General features: G+C 39.4%; 1 protein-coding gene across 1 annotated transcript; it reads right to left on the bottom strand.

Moving 5' to 3' along the window:
• Positions 1-2,267: 2,267 nt before the first annotated feature.
• LOC124719083 (enkurin domain-containing protein 1-like) lies at positions 2,268-20,988 on the bottom strand. The gene is made up of 3 exons (XM_047244763.1): positions 20,762-20,988; positions 9,207-9,328; positions 2,268-2,632 (listed from the first exon to the last, which is right to left on the bottom strand). The coding sequence occupies exons 1-3, from the start codon at positions 20,860-20,862 to the stop codon at positions 2,448-2,450; spliced, it is 408 nt and encodes a 135-aa protein (XP_047100719.1). The 5' UTR covers positions 20,863-20,988; the 3' UTR covers positions 2,268-2,447.
• Positions 20,989-23,732: the final 2,744 nt, after the last annotated feature.

Raw genomic sequence — 23,732 nt, 5'->3', positions numbered from 1 at the left:
TGACCTTTCTATAAATGGGTAGATTGCTTAATTACTGAAGAGGCACTGAATCAAATTGGGCAGGAAAAAATATGGTAAGACATGACCAAATGAATGTATTAGTTGATAGGACACACATGAGATATCAAGGAATAGACAATTTGTAATGGGGGGAAATGTGGGGGTACAAGTTGAAGAGTGAGACAAACGTCTGAATATGCTAAGCAGGTTGAAATGAATGTGAGGGTTGCAGTAGCTATGCAGTGATGAAGTAGGCAGTCTCAGTTATTTTTTGTGTTTTAGTATGCATCCATAAGTGCAACAGTTGTGTCTACCTTTGCTCTCAGCAAAGTCTTGTGTTGAAGTACTAAAATTAATATATAATAAATATCCTTAAGTCAGCAAATTAAATAGTAAGGTAAATGACCAAGTAATATGGAGGGGCACATCACTGATGTAAAAATAGATGTTCCATCCCCTAATTCACACTATTAGGGCTCAATTTTTCTAAACTCTCTAAAGTAGCGTGTCTTCTTCCTCTGGGTTCAAGCTATCTCCATACCAAATTTCATCAAAATCAGTTCAGCAGTTTAGTCACGAAAAAATAATAGATAGTTTCTTTTGACTGATCACGTGTGGCACTGAATAATTTGTTAACTGGATTTGTTTTAGGGTCTACTCTCACTGGCAGGTTTATAAGGGTGTCCCAGGAGAAATAGTTAACATTCAGGGATATGACAGGAACAATCATTTGAAGCAAAAAACTGTTGCAAATATGAGCTCTAAAAGGCATATCTTAAGAGATAAGAGCACTTGCTCATCTTTGCTATTGTGAAACACATCTCTTCTTCTGAACAACTGCTTGTATCGCTTAAGATATACATTTTGTAGCCCGTATTAAGTAAACATTTTTTCTTGTTTTCGTCCTCACTACCTCCTCCCAAAACATGGACAGCAAAGAGCTTGTAGTAAAAGAGATTTGTTCCACAATATCTAACATAAAAAGTGCTCAGAATGTATACATATATGGTAATAAATTTAAATGTTCAGAATTCTTTTCCAAAAGTATCTTTTTCTGTAGCTTTATATGGCAGTGAAATGCGGATGACGAACAGTATATGCACTTTTTAAATATGGTGCTACAACTGAGTACTGAAGAAAATATGATGGGTATCAATGATGGTAGATGACAAGAAATGAAGAGATAGTAAGTAAGTCAGGGAAAATAGTGGTTTATAGAATAACTTGACTAAGAAAGGTGATAAGCCGATACGATACATTGTTAATTTAGTATTTGTAATTGAACTGGTCAGTGCTCCTTTTTTTTCATGATGTATTGTGCAATACAATACACACACCAAATTGATGACATGTTCCAGTGGAACCAAAATCGTTAAGTTTGTACTCATCATAATTCTGATAACATAACTTCGTCTTACATTTTTTATAAACATAAATAAAATATGAAATTGACACAAGATTTATTTTTCAGAAAACATATTTATTTTTCATATTTACAGTTTAATTGCACCATCTTGCACTATCTAGGTTCTTGTTGATATATGTACGTAGTTGTGGAAAATGTCCATTGTGAGCAATTGTACTGTAAAATCGTGCACTGGTAATGGAAGAAATGTTTTGTTAGAAATGAGAGTTTATGTAAAAATAAAAGTGCTTTATATGACATGAAGAAAACAAAAGATGAAAGAAACAAGAACTAGCAGTTTTCAAATTTAAAGTATAAACCTGATCATACTGTCTAGATGTAAGAATGCTTATTTCAGTGAGCCATGATTTCTAATTAGCCACAAATATCGACAGGGAGATGCAAGAACCAGACGATAATTTGTTTTATTACTTATTTTCAGCTTCCTTCTCACTTAAAATGTTTCCACTGTCTTAGTGTCACTATACTTAAAAAAAGTGCACATCAATAATAATTGATGAGTTATAGAAGTAACAGAGAGGTGTTTGTAATAAAATGGAAAGAAGTGTAGGGGGATAAAAACAGTAGGAGGACATGAACGTTTTAAGGCAGTAGAAAGGTTGAAATGGATGTAGCTTGCAGCGGCTAAACAGAGCTGAAGAGTCTTTCACAGGACACACTAGTGCAGAGAGCTGCAATCAATCAGATTAGATTAGATTAGATTAGATTAGATTTTCGTCCCATAGATCCATGCTGAGGAGATCCTCGTGGATGTGGAACATGTCAGACTTCAGACTAAAGACTAAAACAAAAGCAACAACAAATAAAATGAAAATTAATCATTTATTTTTCTTCTGTGGAAATAATACACACATCGATCTTGTGTGAAGACAATGGGAACTTTCGTGACACTGGTTACAGGGGACACAGGAACAATAGATTACTTGATATGTTAAAATGCAACAGTTCTTACGTTTTTCTTGCCTGATTGGGACAGGCAGTAAACTGTCTGTTAACTGTAGGTAACACTGTGCTCCTTTACTCAGACACTTTTCGCACTCCTTTTGTGAAGTGCAAGTTTCACAGATACTTCAGGCTGAGAAAATACTTGAATTGCTTCTTCTAGTTTATCCAGCTGCTTCTCAATGTCCATTCTCCTTTCTCGAATCTCTAGGTTTGGCGGTCGAAGTGGCAGCATGTTTAGCTGATGAGCCAAATCGGCAAAACCTGAAATAAAACTATCGTCAGTCTACTGAGCTTTGATCTGCTCACATAGCATTTGATCTGCCACATAGCATAAAGTGCAGCACTCTAGCTTGTGACATGGGACAGTGAGCCAGTCCCCTATCAAATATGTGCAGCAGATCAATGATCACAGCTGGTGAACTGGCCGGCCAGACTGTGGACTTCAAGTGATTTCCTGTGCCCGTTTAAAATGCAGGGCTGGTCCCCAATTCCCTCTTCAGAAAATATTATACACAAACAGTTAAAATATAATCACACACCCAACTATGTTTACACAGTTGACAGGCAGATGGTGCACATGACTCCCTCCTTCAGGCAACTGATGACTCTGGCGACAAGGAGGTCATCCCACCACAAAATTAAACAAAAATAAATAAATTTTCCAGATTTCAGTAAAGCAGATCCTGTACTATAAGGGATTAATGCTACAAAGAAAATTAATGTTCTAAGGTTTATCATAAGTTTAAGGGATAGAATGAAATAAATGTTAGCACACGGTTTCTTTTTAAATGTTCTATTAGCCTTTCCATGCCTCTTTGTCCATGTGTGTGCTCAACACATACAGGGTGTTTCTTTTCCTTTTTTTTTAACTTGAGGTAACTAAATATCTTGAAAATGGTCCTTCGTACGAAAATATCTGTGTGGAAAGTTTATATTAGTAAAGAGGACAACTGTCTGTGCACAAGTGGCCAAATCCTACCCACCTGTCCTGCATGGATGGAGTCAACTTTCTGTTTTAAAATGGGGACTCTCATCTTTATTGCATATTCATATTCTATGCCAAAACATACATACACTTTACTTAAACCACTGTTTCTCGTTAGCTATAGATAGCACTGTAATTCACAAATACCAAGTTTGCCTGTTTTTACAATTGAGAACCAACGCATTTGAATCTACATTTAATTTATGATGTAAATGTAAACCTTTGTGTTTGAGCATTTATTGTGAATTAACAGTTATGGAGAGAGGCAAGGGGATTGTCAGAAACCAACACCCAATGGCGAGAGGCAAGAGGATTCACTGTAACCAAGCACCCTGTAGTGAGAGCAAGGGACTCACTGAAATCAAGCATCACAATGGTGAGGGGCAAGGGAACTCACCAAACTCAAGTACGCCAATGGTGAGAGGCAAAGGGACTCGCTGCAATCAAGCACCCCATGGTGAGAGGCAAGGGGCTCACCAAAATGAAGCACCCCAGTGGAGAGAGGCAAGGGGACTTACCAAACTCAAGTACCCCAATGGTGAGAGGCAAGGAGATGCACTGTAATCAAGCACACCATGATGAGAGATGAGGGGCTCTTCAAAATTAAGCACCCCAATGATGAGAGGCAAGGGGACTCACTGATATTAAGCATTCCAATGAGGACTATTACATTCCTGTCATTGTTCCTGGGCCCAACTGTTAGAACACAAAGGTTTTCATTTATATCAAAATGAAATACAGAATAAAATGTGTCCATTCTTAACTGTATAAACAGTAACACATGATGTTTGTCAATCACAGCACCACCTACTACAAATGGAAAACAATGGTTTGAGTAAACCACACATATTTCTTAGCATATAATCTGAATACACAATAAAAATGGGGGAAGGTGACCAGTTGTAGCACAGACTAATGTCCCCTTTACAAATATTTACTTTTCAGCCAGATTTTTTTTTCATGCAATTCATCATTTTTGAGGTATTTAGTTGTCAAGTTACAACAAACACTGTATATATACTGCACACACCTCCCTCTCTCCTCTGTGCCCATCTCCTCCTCCCTCCATCTCTGTCCACCACATCCTTCCATCTCTGTCTATCTCCTTCTCATCACTCCCCATGTCTCTTCATCTCCACCTCTCCCTCTCTCTCTATCCAACTCTTCTGTCCTCTCTCTCTCTGATCACACCTTCCTCCCTTTCCTCTGTCTATATCATCCTCCCTCTCTCTCTGTTAATATCCTCCAGCACCTCTCCTCCTGTTATACAAGCTGATTACCCCACTACCACTTTCATTCACCTCCTGAATCTCCCTTTTCTCCTCCCTCTTCCTGTCCAACTCCTCCTCTGACCTCTCTCTGTGCATCTCCTTCTCCCCCTCTTTCGGTACATTCTCTCTTCAGTCTTTTCTCTGTCCATCCACTCCCTATCCATGCCATTCTTTCCCATCTGTGGAAAACAGGCATGTTGTGGGAGAGGTAATGGTCTGCTTTATCATCCTGTTTTGCAGGGGCTACACATGCAGATGGGTACAGCTGGGGAATGTCGGAGATAGGTAGAGGAAGGACAGGACAGAGATAGAGGACAAGAGGGGATGTACAGTGAGAGAGGAGAACACAAGGTCATCAACAGAGAGAGGGGGAAGATGGGGATGGACAGAGTGAGGAGAGAGGAGGAGATGGACAGAGAGAGGGGAGCTGGGAGAGTATGGACAGGGAGAGAGAGGCACAGGAGGGGATGGATGGAGAGTTGGAGAATGAGATCAACAGAGAGAGTGTGAAGAAGGTTGGGATAGGCAGAGAGAGAGGGTGGTGTTGGTGGTGGTGGTGGAGTAAATAGACAGAGAGATGGCAGCTTCTAAGGGGGCAGAAAAACCATTTATTGCAGCTGATGTGCAGGCTGCCCTGCAAAATCAGGTCGATAAGGCAGGCTGATACTGTTCCCACAAAACGCACTGTCATACAGGGCAGCTTATTCTGCAGGGGCCGTAAAAACACGTGTTTGCATCTCCACACCTATTGGAGCTAAGAGGTTATAAACTCTATAGCACTGACAGTCATGAAGTCTGCTGATCATATGCCTAATTTGGTTGAAATCTGTACAGGGAGATTGAGAAATATAAACAAGTTGACTGAACACTATCTCTTGGAACTAGAACTTCTGAGAAACCTGAACTGGCAGGCACTTGAGGATACCTATGTGTTTGCCCATACTCTGCAAAGCTCTCTGAAGTTCGTGGCAAAGGGTAATTAGCACTATGCCACATGTTATAGTTTCTTCCTGTTTCAATAATATATGCAGAGCAGGAAGAACAGCTGCTTAACTACATCTGTACATTCTCAGTATAATCTAATCTTGTCTTCCCAGCCCCTACAGGAGAATTGTGATGAATATCTCTAGATTCATCTCTTAATTACAGAGAACTTGATGAGGTGGACATCTGCAACTGAGTAACATATTCATAAAGTAAGAATCTGCTTCAGCTGTAAAACATTAGAGCTCATCCTCAGGTTCTAACAGATGTAAAGACAAATGGTAAAGGCTACTTATAAACTCAATGCAGGATTTATGAAAAATGAGAAAATCCGCACAGAACTATCACTTAATATACTCAAGGCAGTTGAGCCAGTCAATATGGGAAGTCAAACTCAAATCCTCCCCAGTGTATGGGACTGAAAACCACAACACATTCAGCAGACAGAGACTGGATAGCTAAAACGCCATACAAAGAGCAAATATAGTACCACTTATGCTAAGAGCAGCCATCAGAGCATGTCTCTGAGGTCAGTGGGGGGTATTTTGGTTGAAACTCCTGAGGGGCTAAGAGGATGCAACAGTGCATACAGGGAGCAGATGACCCAATAGGAAATGTGGATGGTACAAAAATGAGACATGAATAAAATATTAATAAGGCTGACTGGTCCATCAGTCCACATTGTGTAGGTATTGAAACAAATACATTAAAAATCAACAGAAAAGAAGGGAAGGCTGATAAACCAATACAAGACACATGATAAATAAAACTTTATGGGTAACCATAAAAATCATTATAAGGTTTTATATAAATATGACAAGAGACAAGATAAATATCAGAATGAGAAAGAAAGAGGAGGAATTTATAATATACAATAGAGGTGTAACAGGTAAAGAAGTGACACAATATATAAAACATAGAAGAGGGAACAAATGTGAGAAGCGTGATCAGGATAAAGACATCGAGTCAACATGGAGTCATATAACGGTGCAGAGTGTGAGCAATGTTGTTCATTGTTTCATGAATCCAAATCTGCTACTACAGTTCAGAGACAACACAGCCCCCACCTCAGAGACAAACTGTTATTATTGATACAATGTTTTCACCAAAACTGGCTGTGTACCACATAGGACACCAGTCAAGGTTGGCCAGCTGTGTCTGACACAGTTATTGAACAAGTTTGGCAGTCTTACATTCGTAGTCCCAGTAAATCAATGGAATGCGCCAGCTTAGAACTGAATATGCATAGTCTTACAGTGTGGAAGGTATTACATAAACACCTGTCATTAAAACCAATTGGAGCTGTTGCAAGCTTTAAGTGAAAGTGGTAAAAAAAGATGTGAGTTTTGACTAGAAATGTTTAATAAAATGCAGACTGAAGATGATTAACTTAATAAAACTGTGTTCAGTGATGAAGCCACCTTCCACACCTGTGGCAAAGTCAATCGGTATAATGTTAAGAGTCCAGTTCTACTTGTCACTTACAGTCTTGTCATTGACAGTATGTTCTACATCTACATGGATACTCTGCAAATCACACTTAAATGCCTGCAGAGGGTTCACTGAGGCACCTTCACAATAATTCTCTGTTATTCCACTCTCAAACAGCGTGCAGAAAAAATGAACACCTGTATCTTTCCATGTGGACTCTGATTGCCCTTATTATGATGATCATGTCTCCCTATGTAGGTCAGCATCAAAAATATATCTTTCCATTCAGAAGTGAAAGTTGGTGACTGAAATAACATGAGAAGATCCTGCTGCAACAAGAAATGTGTGTGTTTTAGTTATGTCCACCCCAAATTTTGTATCATGTGTGTGATGCTCTCTCCCTATTTCTCAACAATACAAAATGTACAGCCCTTCTTTGAACTTTCTCAATATACTCTATTAACCCTGTCTGGTAAGGATCCCAATCACACAGCATTACTTCAAAAGATGATGGACAAGTGTAATACAGGCAGTCTCCTTAGTAGATCTCTTGAATCTTCTAAGCACTCTGCCAATAAAACGCAGTCTTTGGTTACCTTCTTCACAACATTTTACATGTGTTCTTTCCAATTTATGTTGTCCATAATTGTAATACTTAGGTATTTAGTTAAATTTGTGGCCTTTAGATTTGAATGATGTATTGTTTAACTGATGTTTAACAGATTCCTTTTAGCACTCATGTGGATGATTGCACACTTTTCATTATTTAGTGTCAACTGCCAATTTTTGCACCATACAGAGATCTTTTCTAAATTGTTTTACAATTTGTTGTGACCTTCTGATGATTTCAGTAGGCACTAAAGGACATCATCATCTACAAGCAACCTAAGACTGCTGCTCAGATTGTCTCCTAAATTGTTTATGTAGATAAGGAACAGCAGATGACCCATAACACTGCCTTGGAGAATGTCAGAGATCACTTCTGTTTTACTTCATGCCTTTCTGTCAATTACAATGAAATGTAATCTTTCTGATGGGGAATCAAGAATCCAGTCGCATACTGAACCAATATTCCACAAGTATGCAATTTAATTACTAGTCACTTGTGAGGTATGGTGTCAAAAATCTAGAAATATGGTATCAATTTGAATAGCATTCAACACTCTGTATGAGTAAAGCGATAGTTTTGTTTCACAAGATTGATATTTTCTAAATCTGTATTGACTGTTTGTCAATAGACTGTTCCCTTCGAGGTAACTCATAATGTTCAAACATAATATATGTTCCAAAATCCTGCTGTAGATCAGTGTTAATGAGATAGGCCTTTAATTTAATGGATTACTCCTACTGGCTTTCTTGAATACTGGTATGACCTGTGCAACTTTTCAGTCTTTGGGTATGGATCTTTCGTCAAGTGAGCAGTTATAAGTGATTGTTAAGTATGGAGCTATTGCATCAGCATACTCTGAAAGGAACCTAATTGGTATAGATATGAATATGAGGATGGTATCTGTTCTTTTGGACATGTCCGAAAGAACAAATACAATCTTCATACAGATAAGGCTTACCGGCCAATGACCTTCTTCAGTGTGGATGCACTCAGATTGCTCAAACTCTTACGGGAATCAGTAGACTGACTGCCACGAGTAATGAGTATAGTCGGCAGGGGCACTACAAATGTAGTGTGTGGATAGTACATTGGAAATGTGGGTCTCACAGGGAGCATGCCAGAGATAAGTCCCTGCAGTCCACTATCCTCTGTGACCTCGATGGCTAAGTTGGATATAGCATCTGAGACATAAGCAGGAGATCCCGGGTTCGAGTCCTGGTCGGGGCACACATTTTCAACTGTCCCCATCGATATTTATCAACACCTATATGCAGCTAATTGTCTGTATTTCATTGTAATTCAATAATTGGTATAGAGTCTCGACAGGAAGTCTTGTTTTTATTAAGTGATTTAACTTTCTTCACTACTTTGAGGATATCTACTTCTAAGCTAGTCATCCTCGTATTCTTTGGTGAAGAAATTGTAGAAGGCTGTGCTTAGTAACTCTGCCTTAGCAACACTGTCATCGATAATACTTCCATGTTAAAGCCTAATTTTCCTTAATTTGCCAGTGAATTATGTAGCAACAGCAACTAAGAAGGAGATATTTCCTACTTTTCCTGAGCAATGTAAGCACTTCTTTCCTAGTGTCATTTGGGAGAGGAATGTATCCTTGTTGGGAATCAAATAACTCTTCATCTCCTTTCTGTTGTTCTTTCTTCTGAGACCGCAGGTACCTGCAATTTGAATTGATAATGTCAGAATCCTTCTATAGTATAGTACACATTCATTATAACTTGTCTGTATTATATAATGAAACTTGTTCTTATTACTGAAACAAGCCATAAAATTAAAGGACAGAAACGAAATAACACTGCTATAAATACAGAAAAATTTGTTTATAGCAAAAGAATAATATGTGAATTTTTTTGTTGTGTTTACAAAGACTGTTCATTATTTTTTTCATATTCTGTGGTAACAAAAGTCATTGGATAACAATATGCACATATACCGATGGCAGTAGTAATGCATTCACAAGGTTTAGAAGGGCAGTGCATTGCCTGATCCATAATTTGTACTCAGGTGATTCATGTGAAAAGATTTCCAACACGATTATGACTGCACAGTGGGAATTAACAAACTTTGAATGAAGAATGGCAGTTGGAGCCAGATGCATGGGGCATTCCATTTTGGAAATCATTGTGGAATTCAATATTCTGGGATCCACAGTATCAAGAGTGTGCCAAAAATACCAAATTTCATGCATTACCTCTCAACGCAGTGCCTGGCAGCCTTCACTTAAGGACCAAGAGAAGCAGCATTTGCGTACAATTGCCAGTGCCAACAGACAAGCAACAATGCATGAAATAACTGCAGAAATCAAAGTGAGATGTATGACTGTTGTATCCACTAGGACAGTGTGGCAAACTTTGGTGTTAATGGACTACAGCAGCAGATGACCCATGCGAGTGCCTTTGCTAACAGCACAGCATCTCTCCTGGGCTTGTGACCATATTGGTTGCATCCCAGACAACTGGAAAATCATGGCTTGATCAGATGAGTCCTGATTACAGTTAGCATGAGCTGATGGTAGGGTTTAAGTATGGCACAGACTCCAGGACGCCACGGACCCAAGCTGTCAACAAGACACAGCACAAGCTGGTCGTGGCTCCATAATGGTACAGCTTGTGTTAACGCAGTCCAACTGACTGATCATTGACTGGAAATGGCTATGTTTGGCTACTTGGAGAACATTTGCAGCTGTTCGTGGACTATGTTCCCAAACAACAATAGATTTTTTATGGATGACAATGCGCAATGTCACTGGGACACAGTTGTTCGCAATTGGTTTGAAGAACATTCTGGACAGTTCAAGCAAAGGGTTTGGCCAGCCAGGTCATGCAAAATGAATCCCACTGAACATTTATGGAATCTATTTAAATGGTCATTTCATGCACAAAATCCTGCACCAGCAATACTTCTGCAATTAGGAACAGCTATGGAGGCAACGTGGCTTAATATTTCTGCAGAGGCCTCCAATGCCTTGTTGAGTCCTTACTGCATCAAGTTACTGTATTTGCTCAAATCTAAGCCACACCTGAAAAATGAGACTCGAAATATAGGAAAAAAAAATTTCCCCAATCTAAGCCGCACCTGAAATTTGAGACTCGAAATTCAAGGGGAGAGAAAAGTTTTAGGCCGCACCTCCAAATCGAAACGAAGTTGGTCCATTGTAATATGAGACACAATTTAGGTCAAATGAATGACGATACAGCTACAGTAGTTTGGTTTGAGTCATAAGCTTAGCAGTTAAGCTTCACCAGGTAGCCATTGCTATGCGTCAGGCGCTCCGTCCGTATTTATATGGGTACCCTTCCTTTTTCATGTGCTTCGTCTGGTTTGAATTGATTGCTTATTTTTCTTTGATGTGATAAGTGATGTTCTCTTTGTTATAGGTGTTTACATCACACTAAGCTGAAAATGCATTACTGTACTGTGTCATGCATTGTTTGTCGCATTCTGATAATGAGTGTTTACAGCCTGTCGTCGCACGCGGCATGGCTTGCTTTTGTGCGATCTTCCGCCGCTTACAATTAAAAAAAAAAAAAAGAGAGGAATTGTCTCGTAAGTGAAAATATGGCAAGAGACTGCTATTTGTTCTTACTTACACTGCTCCTTTCTTTGATAGTGATCAACAAGAACCAAATAATAGACTGCATGATAGAAGATGTTCTGAACGAGATTTTAGCGAAAATTTTTCTCCATTTGAAAATCTTTGCAGATGCCTCTTTAGTATATTACATTCTGCACAGAAATTAGAATCATCTTAGATTTAAAAATCTAGTCAATTGCCATGCTTCATTTCTGAATGTATTGCTATTCCGCATAAGAATAATACGAATATAAACATATAAACATGACATGATATGTATATTCTTCCACGTTTGCTGTTGTCTCACTCTAGTTTCATAGTTCATTAGACAGACAGGATTAAATGAGATATTAGCAAACATGAAAGATTACATGGCAAAATGTTTATATTCATATTATTCTTACGGTGCAGAGAATACTGCATGTGATTCACAAGAGTTCCTATTAGCAACCATCTCTTCTCACAAGTAGTAAAAAATTCAGAACATAGGGTTGGCCATATTGACAAACATCCCAAACAGTCTTGCAAGTTGGATTTTCATAGTACATTGAAATGCTGCTACATTCGAAGATGAACAATAAGGAATTTGTATTTATTTCGTTGGATAATGTATAAAAATACAGTGGTCGAAACTCGGGGCGGAGAAAAAAATCTCATCTTCCAGCTTTTTTTTAAATGTATTTGCTGATGCAGTGGTTTTGGCGCCAGTATTTATCTTTGTATTTGTATTTGTGCATGCAAAGCATGCCTGTGTAGCGCTACATATATTTGATGGCAGAAGTTAGTTGTGGCGGCACCTACCAACATTTCTCAGAACTTCCGCTTACTTTGCACTCGATTCTAAGCCGCAGGCGGTTTTCTGGATTACAAAAACCAGAAAAAAGTGCGGCTTAGATTCAAGTAAATACGGTACTCCACTAAGCTGGACAAAAGGAGGTCCAACACAATATTAGGAGGTGACCCATGACTTATGTCACCTCAGTGTACAATCACCAATTCATTCAATCATCCATCATCCATATTCCGTAAATTCTATCAAGAAAGAGAACTTTAAGGGAAGTGAAATGAGTCAAGGTAAACCTTAAAAAAGACCAAAAAAAATCACACAATGGAAAGTCGACGATGGAATAACAACAATGGTATGAAAATGATAGATTGCTACTCACTACATAGAGGGTGAGTTGAGCCACAGACAGGCATAATAAAGAGACTTTTAAACATTTATACATTCGGACAAAAAAAGTGATTCTCCAGAAATAGAAAACACACACACACTCACACAAATATAACTCACGCACAAACGGCCACTGTCTCTGACCTCTGTGGCCTGACTGCAACTGCGTCTAACGTGAGCAGCAACCAGGGGTGGACAGTGGAGGGTAAGCAGGTGGCTTGGGGCAGGGAGAAGGAGGGATAGCAACTAAGAATGGGGGAAGGTGTAGTGCCACTTGTGGCAGCGTGCTGGGATGTGGTGGAGACAGGGTAGGGATAATAGGTGCAGTTAGGAGGTTTGGGGGAAGCAGGTAAGTAGAGAAGGGGAAGAAAGAGCAGTAGGTGTGTTGCCAGAATAGAAGGCTGCGCTGTGCTGGAGTGGGAGCAGGGAAGGGGGTAGGTCAGTGGAGGATAGGGACTAGTGAACTATTTGTCATGGGGTTTTCAGAGGTAGCTCAAGTGTAGCTTCGGGAACATGTAGGTGTTATTTCATCAAAATCAAATCACAGAAAAAAAGATATGATTTAAAGATTCATCAATAACCATCATGTCTGTCTGTTTGAACAAGCTAAACTCCTACACTACTAGAAAAATTTTTGTGGGATTTTTACAGGCAACTTGAGCATAGCTTGGGGCTACATATAGGCATTGTTTCATCAAAATCAGAAAACAGAGAAAGATGTAGTGATTTAAGGTCTTGTCTAAAATTGTCATGTCTGGCTGTTTGAATACACTAATCTCTAAAACTACTAGCACAATTTTCGTGAGGTTTTCATAGATAATTTGAGTGTAGCTTGGGGAAACATATGCGCTTTATTTCATCAGAACTGGAGTACAGAAAAAAGGTGTCATAATTTAAAGTTTTATCTAAAATTGTTTGCTCAGCTTAGCTTTCTGGATGTTTAATTATCATGGTGTAGGACACCAAAGACCCAATAGATGGCCCAAGAAAGACTAGATGGTCTAGCAATATACTAGAACGTCCTACGTATCACTCCCATTGGGATTCTGAGGGCGAGACCAGATTAAATGCAACACACACAGGGCCATTTAAACAATCTTCATTCCAACACTCCTTACATGAATCGAATGGGAAAAACCCTAATAACTGGTACAGTTGCTTTTCATATGGTCAGCTCTATGTGGCTCTGTTTATTTTAGTGAAGAAAACATGCTCCTCTGCTTCAACTGATGTATACAAAGAAACTTTATGATCCGAATATACATTCCACGCACATGAAGTCTCAGGGACAGCTATAAATAAATGCCCAGACACAGAACTTACCAGATAATATTGTTGTTGTTGTCTTCAGTCCTGAGACTGGTTTGATGCAGCTCTCCATGCTACTCTATCCTGTGCAAGCTTCTTCATCTCCCAGTACTTACTGCAACCTACATCCTTCTGAATCTGCTTAGAGTATTCATCTCTTGGTCTCCCTCTACGATTTTTACCCTCCACACTGCCCTCCAATGCTAAATTTGTGAACCCTTCATGCCTCAGAACACGTCCTACCAACCGGTCCCTTCTTCTTGTCAAGTTGTGCCACAAACTCCTCTTCTCCCAATTCTATTCAAAACCTCCTCATTAGTTATGTGATCTACCCATCTAATCTTCAGCAATCTTCTGTAGCACCACATTTCAGAAGCTTCTATTCTCTTCTTGTCCAAACTATTTATAATCCATGTTTCACTTCCATGGCTACACTCCATACAAATACTTTCAGAAACGACTTCCTAACGCTTAAATCAATACTCGATGTTAACAAATTTCTCTTCTTCAGAAATGCTTTCCTTGCCATTGCCAGTCTACATTTTATATCCTCTCTACTTCGACCATCATCAGTTATTTTTCTCCCCAAATAGCAAAACTCCTTTACCACTTTAAGTGTCTCATTTCCTAATCTAATTCCCTCAGCATCACCCGACTTAATTCGACTACATTCCATTATCCTCATTTTGCTTTTGTTGTTGTTCATTTTATATCTTCCTTTCAAGACACTGTCCATTCCGTTCAACTGCTCTTCCAAATCCTTTGCTGTCTCTGACAGAATTAAAATGTCATTGGCAAACCTCAACATTTTTATTTCTTCTCCATGGATTTTAATACCTACTCCAAACTTTTCTTTTGTTTCCTTTACTGCTTGCTCAATATACAGATTGAATAACATCGGGGATAGGCTACAACCCTGTCTCACTCCCTTCCCAACCGCTGCTTCCCTTTCATGCCCCTCGACTCTTATAACTGCCATCTGGTTTCTGTACAAATTGTAAATAGCCTTTTGCTCCCTGTATTTTACCCCTGCCACCTTTAGAATTTGAAAGAGAGTATTCCAGTCAACATTGTCAAAAGCTTTCTCTAAGTCTACAAATGCTAGAAACATAGGTTTGCCTTTCCTTAATCTATTTTCTAAGATAAGTCGTAGGGTTAGTATTGCCTCATGTGTTCCAACACTTCTATGGAATCCAAACTGATCTTCCCCGAGGTCGGCTTCTACCAGTTTTTCCATTCCTCTGTAAAGAATTCGCGTTAGTATTTTGCAGCTGTGACTTATTAAACTGATAGTTCAGTAATTTTCACATCTGTCAACACCTGCTTCCTTTGGGATTAGAATTCTATATTCTTCTTGAAGTCTGAGGGTATTTCGCCTGTTTCATACATCTTGCTCACCAGATGGTAGAGTTTTGTCAGGACTGGCTCTTCCAAGGATGTCAGTAGTTCTAATGGAATGTTGTCTACTCCCAGGGCCTTGTTTCGACTCACTTCTTTCAGTGCTCTGTCAAACTCTTCATGCAGTATCATATCTCCCATTTCATCTACATCTACATCCTCTTCCATTTCCATAATATTGTCGTCAAGTACATCACCCTTGTATAGACCCTCTATACACTCCTTCCACCTTTCTGCTTTCCCTTCTTTGCTTAGAACTGGGCTTCCATCTGAGCTCTTGATATTCATACAAGTGGTTCTCTTTTCTCCAAAGGTCTCTTTAATTTTCCTGTAGGCAGTATCTGTCTTACCCCTAGTGAGATAAGCCTCTACATCCTTACATTTGTCCTCTAGCAATCCCTGCTTAGCCATTTTGCACTTCCTATCGATCTCATTTTTGAGACGTTTGTATTCCTTTTTGCCTGCTTCATTTACTGCGTTTTTATATTTTCTCCTTTCATCAATTAAATTCAGTATTTCTTCTGTTACCCAAGGATTTCTACTAGTCCTTGGCTTTTTACCTACTTGATCTTCTGCTGCCTTCACTACTTCATCCCTCAGAGCTACCCATTCTTCTTCTACTGTATTTCTTTCCCCCATTCCTGTCAATTGTTCCCTTATGCTCTCCCTGAAAACCTCTGCAAACTCTGGTTCTGTCAGTTTATGCAGGTCCCATCTGCTTAAATTCCCACATTTTCGCAGTTTCTTCAGTTTTAATCTATAGCTCATAACCAATGGATTGTGGCCAGAGTCCACATCTGCCCCTGGAAATGTCTTACAATTTAAAACCTGGTTCCTAAATCTCTGTCTTACCATTATACAATCTATCTGATACCTTCTAGTATCTCCAGGATTCTTCCATGTATTCAACCTTCTTTTATGATTCTTGAACCAAATGTTACCTATGATTAAGTTATGCTCTGTGCAAAATTCTACCAGGCAACTTCCTCTTTCATTTCTTAGCCCCAATCCATATTCACCTACTACGTTTCCTTCTCTTCCTTTTCCTACTGTCGAATTCCAGTCACCCATGACTATTAAATTTTCGTCTCCCTTTACTACCTGAATAATTTCTTTTATCTCATCATACATTTTGTAGTGTTTCTAGAGGAGGCCGAAATGCACGCGTTTAATTACACGCTGACTGGCGTGAGGTCTGGAACAGGACAATATCTTGAGAATTGTAAATAAAGTACGTAGATGATGTAATACTTAACTTTAATCCACAATTGTAGAACATCTCTCATTACGGTACATGCTTCATAATATTAATTATCAATTGAATACGGCGCCTTGCTAGGTCGTAGCAAATGTAGCTGAAGGCTATGCTAACTATCGTCTCGGCAAATGAGAGCGTATTTGTCAGTGAACCATTGCTATGAACGTCGGCTGTACAACTGGGGCGAGTGCCAGGACGTCTCTCTAGACCTGCCGTGTGGTGGCGCTCGGTCTGCTATCACTGACAGTGGCGACACGCGGGTCCGGCGTACACTAATGGACCACGGCCGATTTAAAGGCTACCACCTAGCAAGTGTGGTGTCTGGCGGTGACACCACACATTTCATCAATTTCTTCATCATCTGCAGAGCCAGTTGGCAAATAAACTTGAACTAGCATAGTAGGCATGGGCTTCGTGTCTATTTTGGCCACAATAATTCGTTCACTATGCTGTTTGTAGTAGCTTACCCGCACTCCTATTTTTTTATTCATTATTAAACCTACTCCTGCATTACCCCTATTTGATTTTGTATTTATAACCCTATATTCACCTGACCAAAAGTCTTGTTCCTCCTGCCACCGAACTTCACTAATTCCTACTATATCTAACTTTAACCTATCCATTTCCATTTTTAAATTTTCTAACCTATCTGCCCGATTATGGGATCTGACATTCCACGCTCCAATCCGTAGAACGCCAGTTTTCTTTCTCCTGATAATGACGTCCTCTTGAGTAGTCCCCGCCTGGAGATCTGAATGGGGGACTATTTTACCTCTGGAATATTTTACCCAAGAGGACACCATCATTATTTAACCATACAGTAAAGCTGCATGCCCTCGGGAAAAATTACGGCTGTAGTTTCCCCTTGCTTTCAGCCGTTCGCAGTACCAGCACAGCAAGGCCGTTTTGGTTAGTGTTACGAGGCCAGATTAGTCAATCATCCAGACTGTTGCCCCTGCAACTACTGAAAAGGCAGCTGCCCCTCTTCAGGAACCACACGTTTGTCTGGCCTCTCAACAGATACCCCTCCGCTGTGGTTGCACCTACAGTACGGCCATCTGTATCATTGAGGCACGCAAGCCTACCCACCAACGGCAACGTCCATGGTTCATGGGGGTAGGAGATAATATTAAACAACTATTATTTCTTCTATTTGGTAGCTTAATATTTATTTGAATACATCAGTATTTTTCAAAGAAAATAGTCATCTCAGTTCATAAATACAGAGTACTGAACAATGAACACTATCTGAACAGGCCTTAAAGACCAAACAGTATGGACCAGCCACAGTGTCACCCTCAGCCCTTATGCATCACCACATGGGGATACAGAAGGGCACGTGGTCAGCACACCGCTCTCCCGCTGACCCGGTAATAGGTGTGGACAGATCAGCCAGTGCTGTTATGAAAGTGAGTGCAAGGAGATCGTGGTGTAACCACGGAGCGACGGTTGCGGAAACCAGCTCGGTTGAGGTGACCAGTGTAGCTAAGACAGCATGCGGCAGGGGTGTTGTGACACTAGGTACATAAGAATGTGCAACCCCCTTCATTGGAATGTTTGAATCACAGTTCTGAAACTTCATTGGCACATCAAACCAAATTGAAGGAGGTTGTGTCGCTGAGGGATAAACCACAATGTCCTTAACTGGGTTATCGTCCACGATGTCACTAGGCGGCATGCACTGTCCATTTAGTGCCCGTTGCTGCATAGTCGCACTTGACAGTGGTCATGTTGAGCTGGTTAAGGTTAAGTGGCCACCGGTGTTGCCGAACATAGATACTAGTTCACTTTTAACCAAATGCACATTAGGTTGGCTTGACCACTCGTGGTCACAAGCACAGTTAATAGGATGTGTAGCACTAGCACCAAAAGACACTGGTAGATCCATTGTTCTGAACACAATGTAGGCTGGCACATGAAGTCCATTAATGATGAACAGAAGCACAAAATAACTCACGAAGATACGATGAAGATGTCGGGGTCACCACAGTGGTTATTACGTATTGCAGATCGGTAATAACACACTTTAGATAACATAAATGCATTTATTAGACATCGAAGCAAGCAAGAACAAACATGGTGGCATGAAAGTTGCATTCTGAGAGAGCATAGAACATAGTCCAAAAATGTCAGAGTCAAAGATAGGGGCTCTACGCCAGAGGTGCCACAGACCTGTACAAGATAGGACTGATGGGGGATATTGGACATATACAGAGGAGGGCAGCAGGTTTGTCTGATATCTGAGAGAGTTCACACAGATGCTGAAGAAACTGAGCTGGCAGACTCTTGAAGATAGATATAAAGTTTTGAACACAGCTGCATGGCCAGTGACCATTTACAAAGTAAAATTAACAGCAATAGCAACCTTTGGTCACAAAAAAAAGAAGTCCTTTGTCCCAGATTTTGGCACTGCTATGAGTGCCTTCATCAGAGATTTATTTATGATGAAGGCACTCATAGTGATGCCGAAACCTGTGTTAAAGTCCTCCTGTTTTGCGACAAAGAGCTGCCATTGCTGTTAATTTTAGACATAAAGTATCCCAAGAAAGGCTACTTACAAAGTTTTAAGAACTGGCTTTAGGTGATCAGACTAGGAATACCCTACAGCATCCTATATATCACTCCCATGGGGGTTGTGATGACAAGATTACAGTAATTATGGCGCACACAGAAGCATTTAAACAATCATTCTTCCTGCACTCGATATGTGAATGGAATCAGAAGAAACCGTAAAAACTGTTACAATGGGATGTACCCTCTGCTACACATCTCACAAAGGTTTGCAGGATATAAATGTATATGTAGATGAAGATACAGAGGATATTACTGGCTAGAAGAAGTCTACTAGTACTAAACATTGACCTTAATGTGAGGGAAAGATGTTCTGAGCTTGGAGCATTGCCAAGGCCAGAAACAGTGGCCATGTGTGCATGTATGTGTGAGTTGTGTTTGAGCGAATATGTGTGTGTGTGTGTGTGTGTGTGTGTGTGTGTGTGTGTGTTTTGAATGTTTTAAATGAAGGCCTTTTGTATGAAAGCTCACTTGTTTAGCAGTCTTTTTGTTGTGCCTCTCTGTGACTCAACGTCTCCACTATATAGTGAGTAGCAATCTATCCTTTTTGTAATACTGTAGGAGGATACAAGATGACTTAGACACAGTGAAAGGTAGCTAGTTGTAAATGTAGATAAATTTAAGTTAATGAAAATGAATAGAAAAACAACAAACTTCAGTTCATATCTTTAGCTTATTTTCCCACTAAATTGTCACTCTTTCCAGGGCTCTTTGGCATTGGAACAGCACCCCAGGGTTGGACGTAATGGGGAAGTCTGGTACCACAGGTGATCTTACAGATCTTATAATTAAATTTTCCATAGGACATTTAAATCTCATCTTTATCTATGATAGTTCAGCTGCTAGATTTATATTAAGTCTGATGAACATGTAAGTATTTGGAGATGCTTCATGAATTCCAATGGGAATCTATGGAGGGAAGACAACATTATTTTTGTGAAAAAATATTTAAAAAATTTAGAGAAATGGCATTTGAAGTTGACTGCAGGATGATTTTATTATCGCCATTTACATTTTGCATAAGGACGTCAAATGTAGGAGAAGAGCAATTAGGGTTTGTACAAAGGCCTATAGACAGTCATTTTTTGCTTATTTTACTAGCGAGTGGAACAGGCACTATACAGTGTATTGTGGAGTATGTACGTAGATGTATAGTTATTATCAATATCCGCTGAATAGCTATAGCTGTTTTAAGCAGAAAATTCATTTTCAATCACCTATATTATCTGCCAGGTCATTTGTATACCACACAAACAGCAAGGGTCTCACTGCACTTCCCAGCATCATGCCTGAAGTTACTTCTAGATCTGTTTATGGCTCTCCATACAAAATACATGATGTGTACTCCCCATTTTATTGTATTTTTTTCTAATAAGCATTCATACAGTAGTGCATCAAATGCTTTCCAAAAGTGAAGAAAAATTCAATTTAACTGACTGCCTTAATCCACAGCATTCCGGATGTCATGATATAAGCATAAGTTGGCCTGCATGTGGCCAGTGTTTTTGAGGCTTGCTGGATGACACAATGGAGTCATTGTTTGAAATACCATATTAGGCTTGATCTTAGAATATTGGAGAGTAGTTTTGTAGATCTCTTCCCTTTTTGTAAGGGGTGTGGTTTGTGCTTTCTCCTAACTACTGAGCACAGTTTTTCATCGTTAGGGGTAAAGCAAGCAGTGAACTCAGGGCAACCAGCTAGTTCCATATAAATAAGAACTACTTTTTCACACTGTAATAATGTCACATTTGTAGCATTAATAAATTTTATCACACTGGATGAAACAGACTAGAAAATGCATTTACTACCTAGGGACAACACCTCTTTTATACGAAGGAGGTGCCTTCAGAGGGTCCGGAGTCGAGGGAGCGAGTACTTTCTTTCTTGCAGCCATTGCTTTTGCAGTCATTTTTATGGATGGCTGCTTTGTCACACTAAATGTGTGGGGCAGTGAGTTGTCAGTCAAGTCCTCCCCCAAAGGACAAGCAGCCGAGCCCTGCCTTACAGAGGTTGTCTCTTTGCCCAAGCGTGTGCCTCTCACTGAATCCTGAAACAGAATGGAACACTTTAATTAATTAATTAATTAATTAATTAATTAATTAATTAATTAATTAGTCACACACTGTGTTCTGTAAATCACATTGCAAAGGAAAACCTTGAGGGATGTTGATTGAGTCAGGATATACGCTATCTGATGAAAATCATTTGCACAACTATCAGCAGATGTTAATATAGGTTGTGTCCACCCTTCACATTTATGACAGCTCAGATTCTGCTGGGAACACTGTAGATGAGGTGTCTGAGTGTCTGTAGAGGAATGTCGAGTCATTCTTCATCGCAGGCAAAAACCAGAGGAGGAAGTGACGTCGGATGCTAGGGTCTGGAGAGAAGTCAATTTCCTACTTAACCCAAAGATGTTCCAATGAGTTCACATCAGGACTCTGAGCAGGTCAGTCCATTTCAGGAATGTTATTCGCCTTAAACCACTGTCTCACAGGGTGCACTGTCACATTGACATAAACAAATATCATTTATGAACTGTTCTTCTTCTGTACATAGAGCACGTAGGTGTGAAAAGGGTCCATATCCTTCAAAAAATAGTGGTTTGTTAAGCACAATAAGGGGACCACATCATACCCAACAAAACACCCCCCCGTATTATAACACCATATCCTCCATACTTCCTGTTGGTGCTATAGGTGACAACACATAACATTCTGTAGGCATTTGCCAAAGCCAAACTGTTCCTTCGTATTGCCACACAGTATAGTGTAATTCTTCACTCCAAACCATTCACTTCTGGCCATCCAATGTCTAGTGCTATCACTCTTTACACCACCTCTGCAACGCTTAGCATCAATGGTAGAAATGTGTCACTTAAAAGGAATTGCTCGACATTGCACTCCATTCCATTCGTTTCAACTCTGTATGCACTGTCACTGTACTAGCTGGACATCTGGTAACACATCGGAACTCTTAAATGATTCCTTCCATCGATTTCACTCACTTTTTTACAACCACCCACCACAATACTCAATGGTTCCTGTTGGTCAGTACATGAGGTCCAACTGGGCTCAATTTAGTTGCAGTCATTCCTTCGTGTTCCCCTTCATGATCACGTCACTGACAGTCGATGTGGGCAGTCTTAGGGTTGAAATATCCTCATAAATTTATTACTCGGTTGATGTCCAATGACTAGTCCAAATTCAGAGACATGGACTAACCAATTCTACTGCTACTGTTCCTGTACTGACTTTTATAGTGGTGGGTCTGCCTCTCATGACATCTGGTGGTAAATTCTGCAGTATGTAGGGGGTCAAAATACTTTTGATTAGACAGGGGTGTCCAGATACTTTTACTAGACAGGGGTTATGATGAAGCAAGCTGGGATAATTTTAATTCCCCCTCTTGTTTTTTCATCTGCCTCTTTAAATTCGTTTTGTTACTTTTAAATATTTAACATTAGCATACATTAATATAATCTGCATTTTCATAAAAGAAAAATATTGGCCCTCAGTTTTAAAGAATATATCACTAGATCTAATTTTGTGCTTAGTTTTATGTATGTAATTGATTTTCTAATTTATTTCAACTATTCTTCATTGGTATCTTTCATTATAGGGTGAAATTAGTAATTGTTTTGTAACTAAAATTCTATTGTTGGCCTATAAACAAATATAAATTCTGAACTAATTATAAACCTTTTGGAGACAAAATACTAGTAATCTGAAAATATCCATTTGGCTCTATTCGAAAACATGTTAGCAAAACCAGCCCGTCATTAATTCCAAAGTAATTAACAGTTTTGTCAAAAGTATTGTTTGCATAACTATATTTGTTAATTTCACGATTTAAACAAATAATTTAGCCTAGCTCTTGTAGTAGAAGAAAGTGTTACAAAGATGGAATTTTTGATATGTTCAGTTAATTTAATGAGTTAAGTTTTAATTGTAATTTCTGTAAATTTAACTTTGATCAATGTGTAGATTCAGCACGTATTATTGTGAGAATGTATAAGGGCCCGGTTTTTAGTCCAGAAACAGTCAATTCACGGCCGAGTTTCAGACGAGGAACCTGTGTTGCTTAGAACAACAACAATGCTTCAACCTAACAGTGAAATAAGTGTTACACCACTAGGCCATGTGTTAAAGCAATGACAGTGACAGTTTAATTTATTTGGAGGACTGTGAACTATGTGGTTATGTTATTACTGCTCGTAGATGTCCAACAGCCAACAGTAAACTATTGAAGCGGTATGTGGAGGTTCGCCTGCAAACTATTAATGAGGCTTATGGAAAGTTTAAAACAATAGTGCACTGTCCATACATATATAAATGTGAGTTATGGGGGGGAGGGGGGGGGGGGAGGGTTGTGTGACAGTGAAAGCAAAAGGCAGTGAAATGTAACTGAGCATCTGTCAGCTACAATATTTACCGTAGTCAGCGTCCAAATTACAAACCCCATTTTTCAGCCAGTGTAGCAACGCAGTATGTCAGCACTGAGAGCAGCAAATAAAATAAATAAAGCAGGTGGAACTACTACATGTGGTGTTCTTCTTCAGAAGTATTGGCCTTATTACATCAGATGATGCAACAGGCATCACAAGATAAAATATTGGTATTTGCAACTGGATGGCTGATTTTTCAATCTATACTATTTTTCTGATAATATACCTTTATTTTTCAATCAGATCGATTTCACAACATTTATCTTGAACAGTAAAAATTAGTAATCACAACTGTCAACATACTGTTATGCAATATCGCTGCTTACATAGGT

The sequence above is a fragment of the Schistocerca piceifrons genome, chromosome 10 (assembly GCF_021461385.2).
Source record: "Schistocerca piceifrons isolate TAMUIC-IGC-003096 chromosome 10, iqSchPice1.1, whole genome shotgun sequence".
Lineage (NCBI taxonomy): Eukaryota > Metazoa > Arthropoda > Insecta > Orthoptera > Acrididae > Schistocerca > Schistocerca piceifrons.
This window is presented reverse-complemented; position numbering and strand designations above follow the sequence as displayed.

Coding starts and splice junctions, on each gene's coding strand:
- LOC124719083 (XM_047244763.1), bottom strand. CDS start 20,862: ATGACTGCAAAAGCAATGGCTGCAAGAAAGAAAGTACTCGCTCCCTCG. Junction 9,329..20,761: donor AAAAGAGGTGTTGTCCCTAG/GTAGTAAATGCA, acceptor TTCAAATTGCAG/GTACCTGCGGTCTCAGAAGA. Junction 2,633..9,206: donor GCTTACATTGCTCAGGAAAA/GTAGGAAATATC, acceptor GTTTTATTTCAG/GTTTTGCCGATTTGGCTCAT.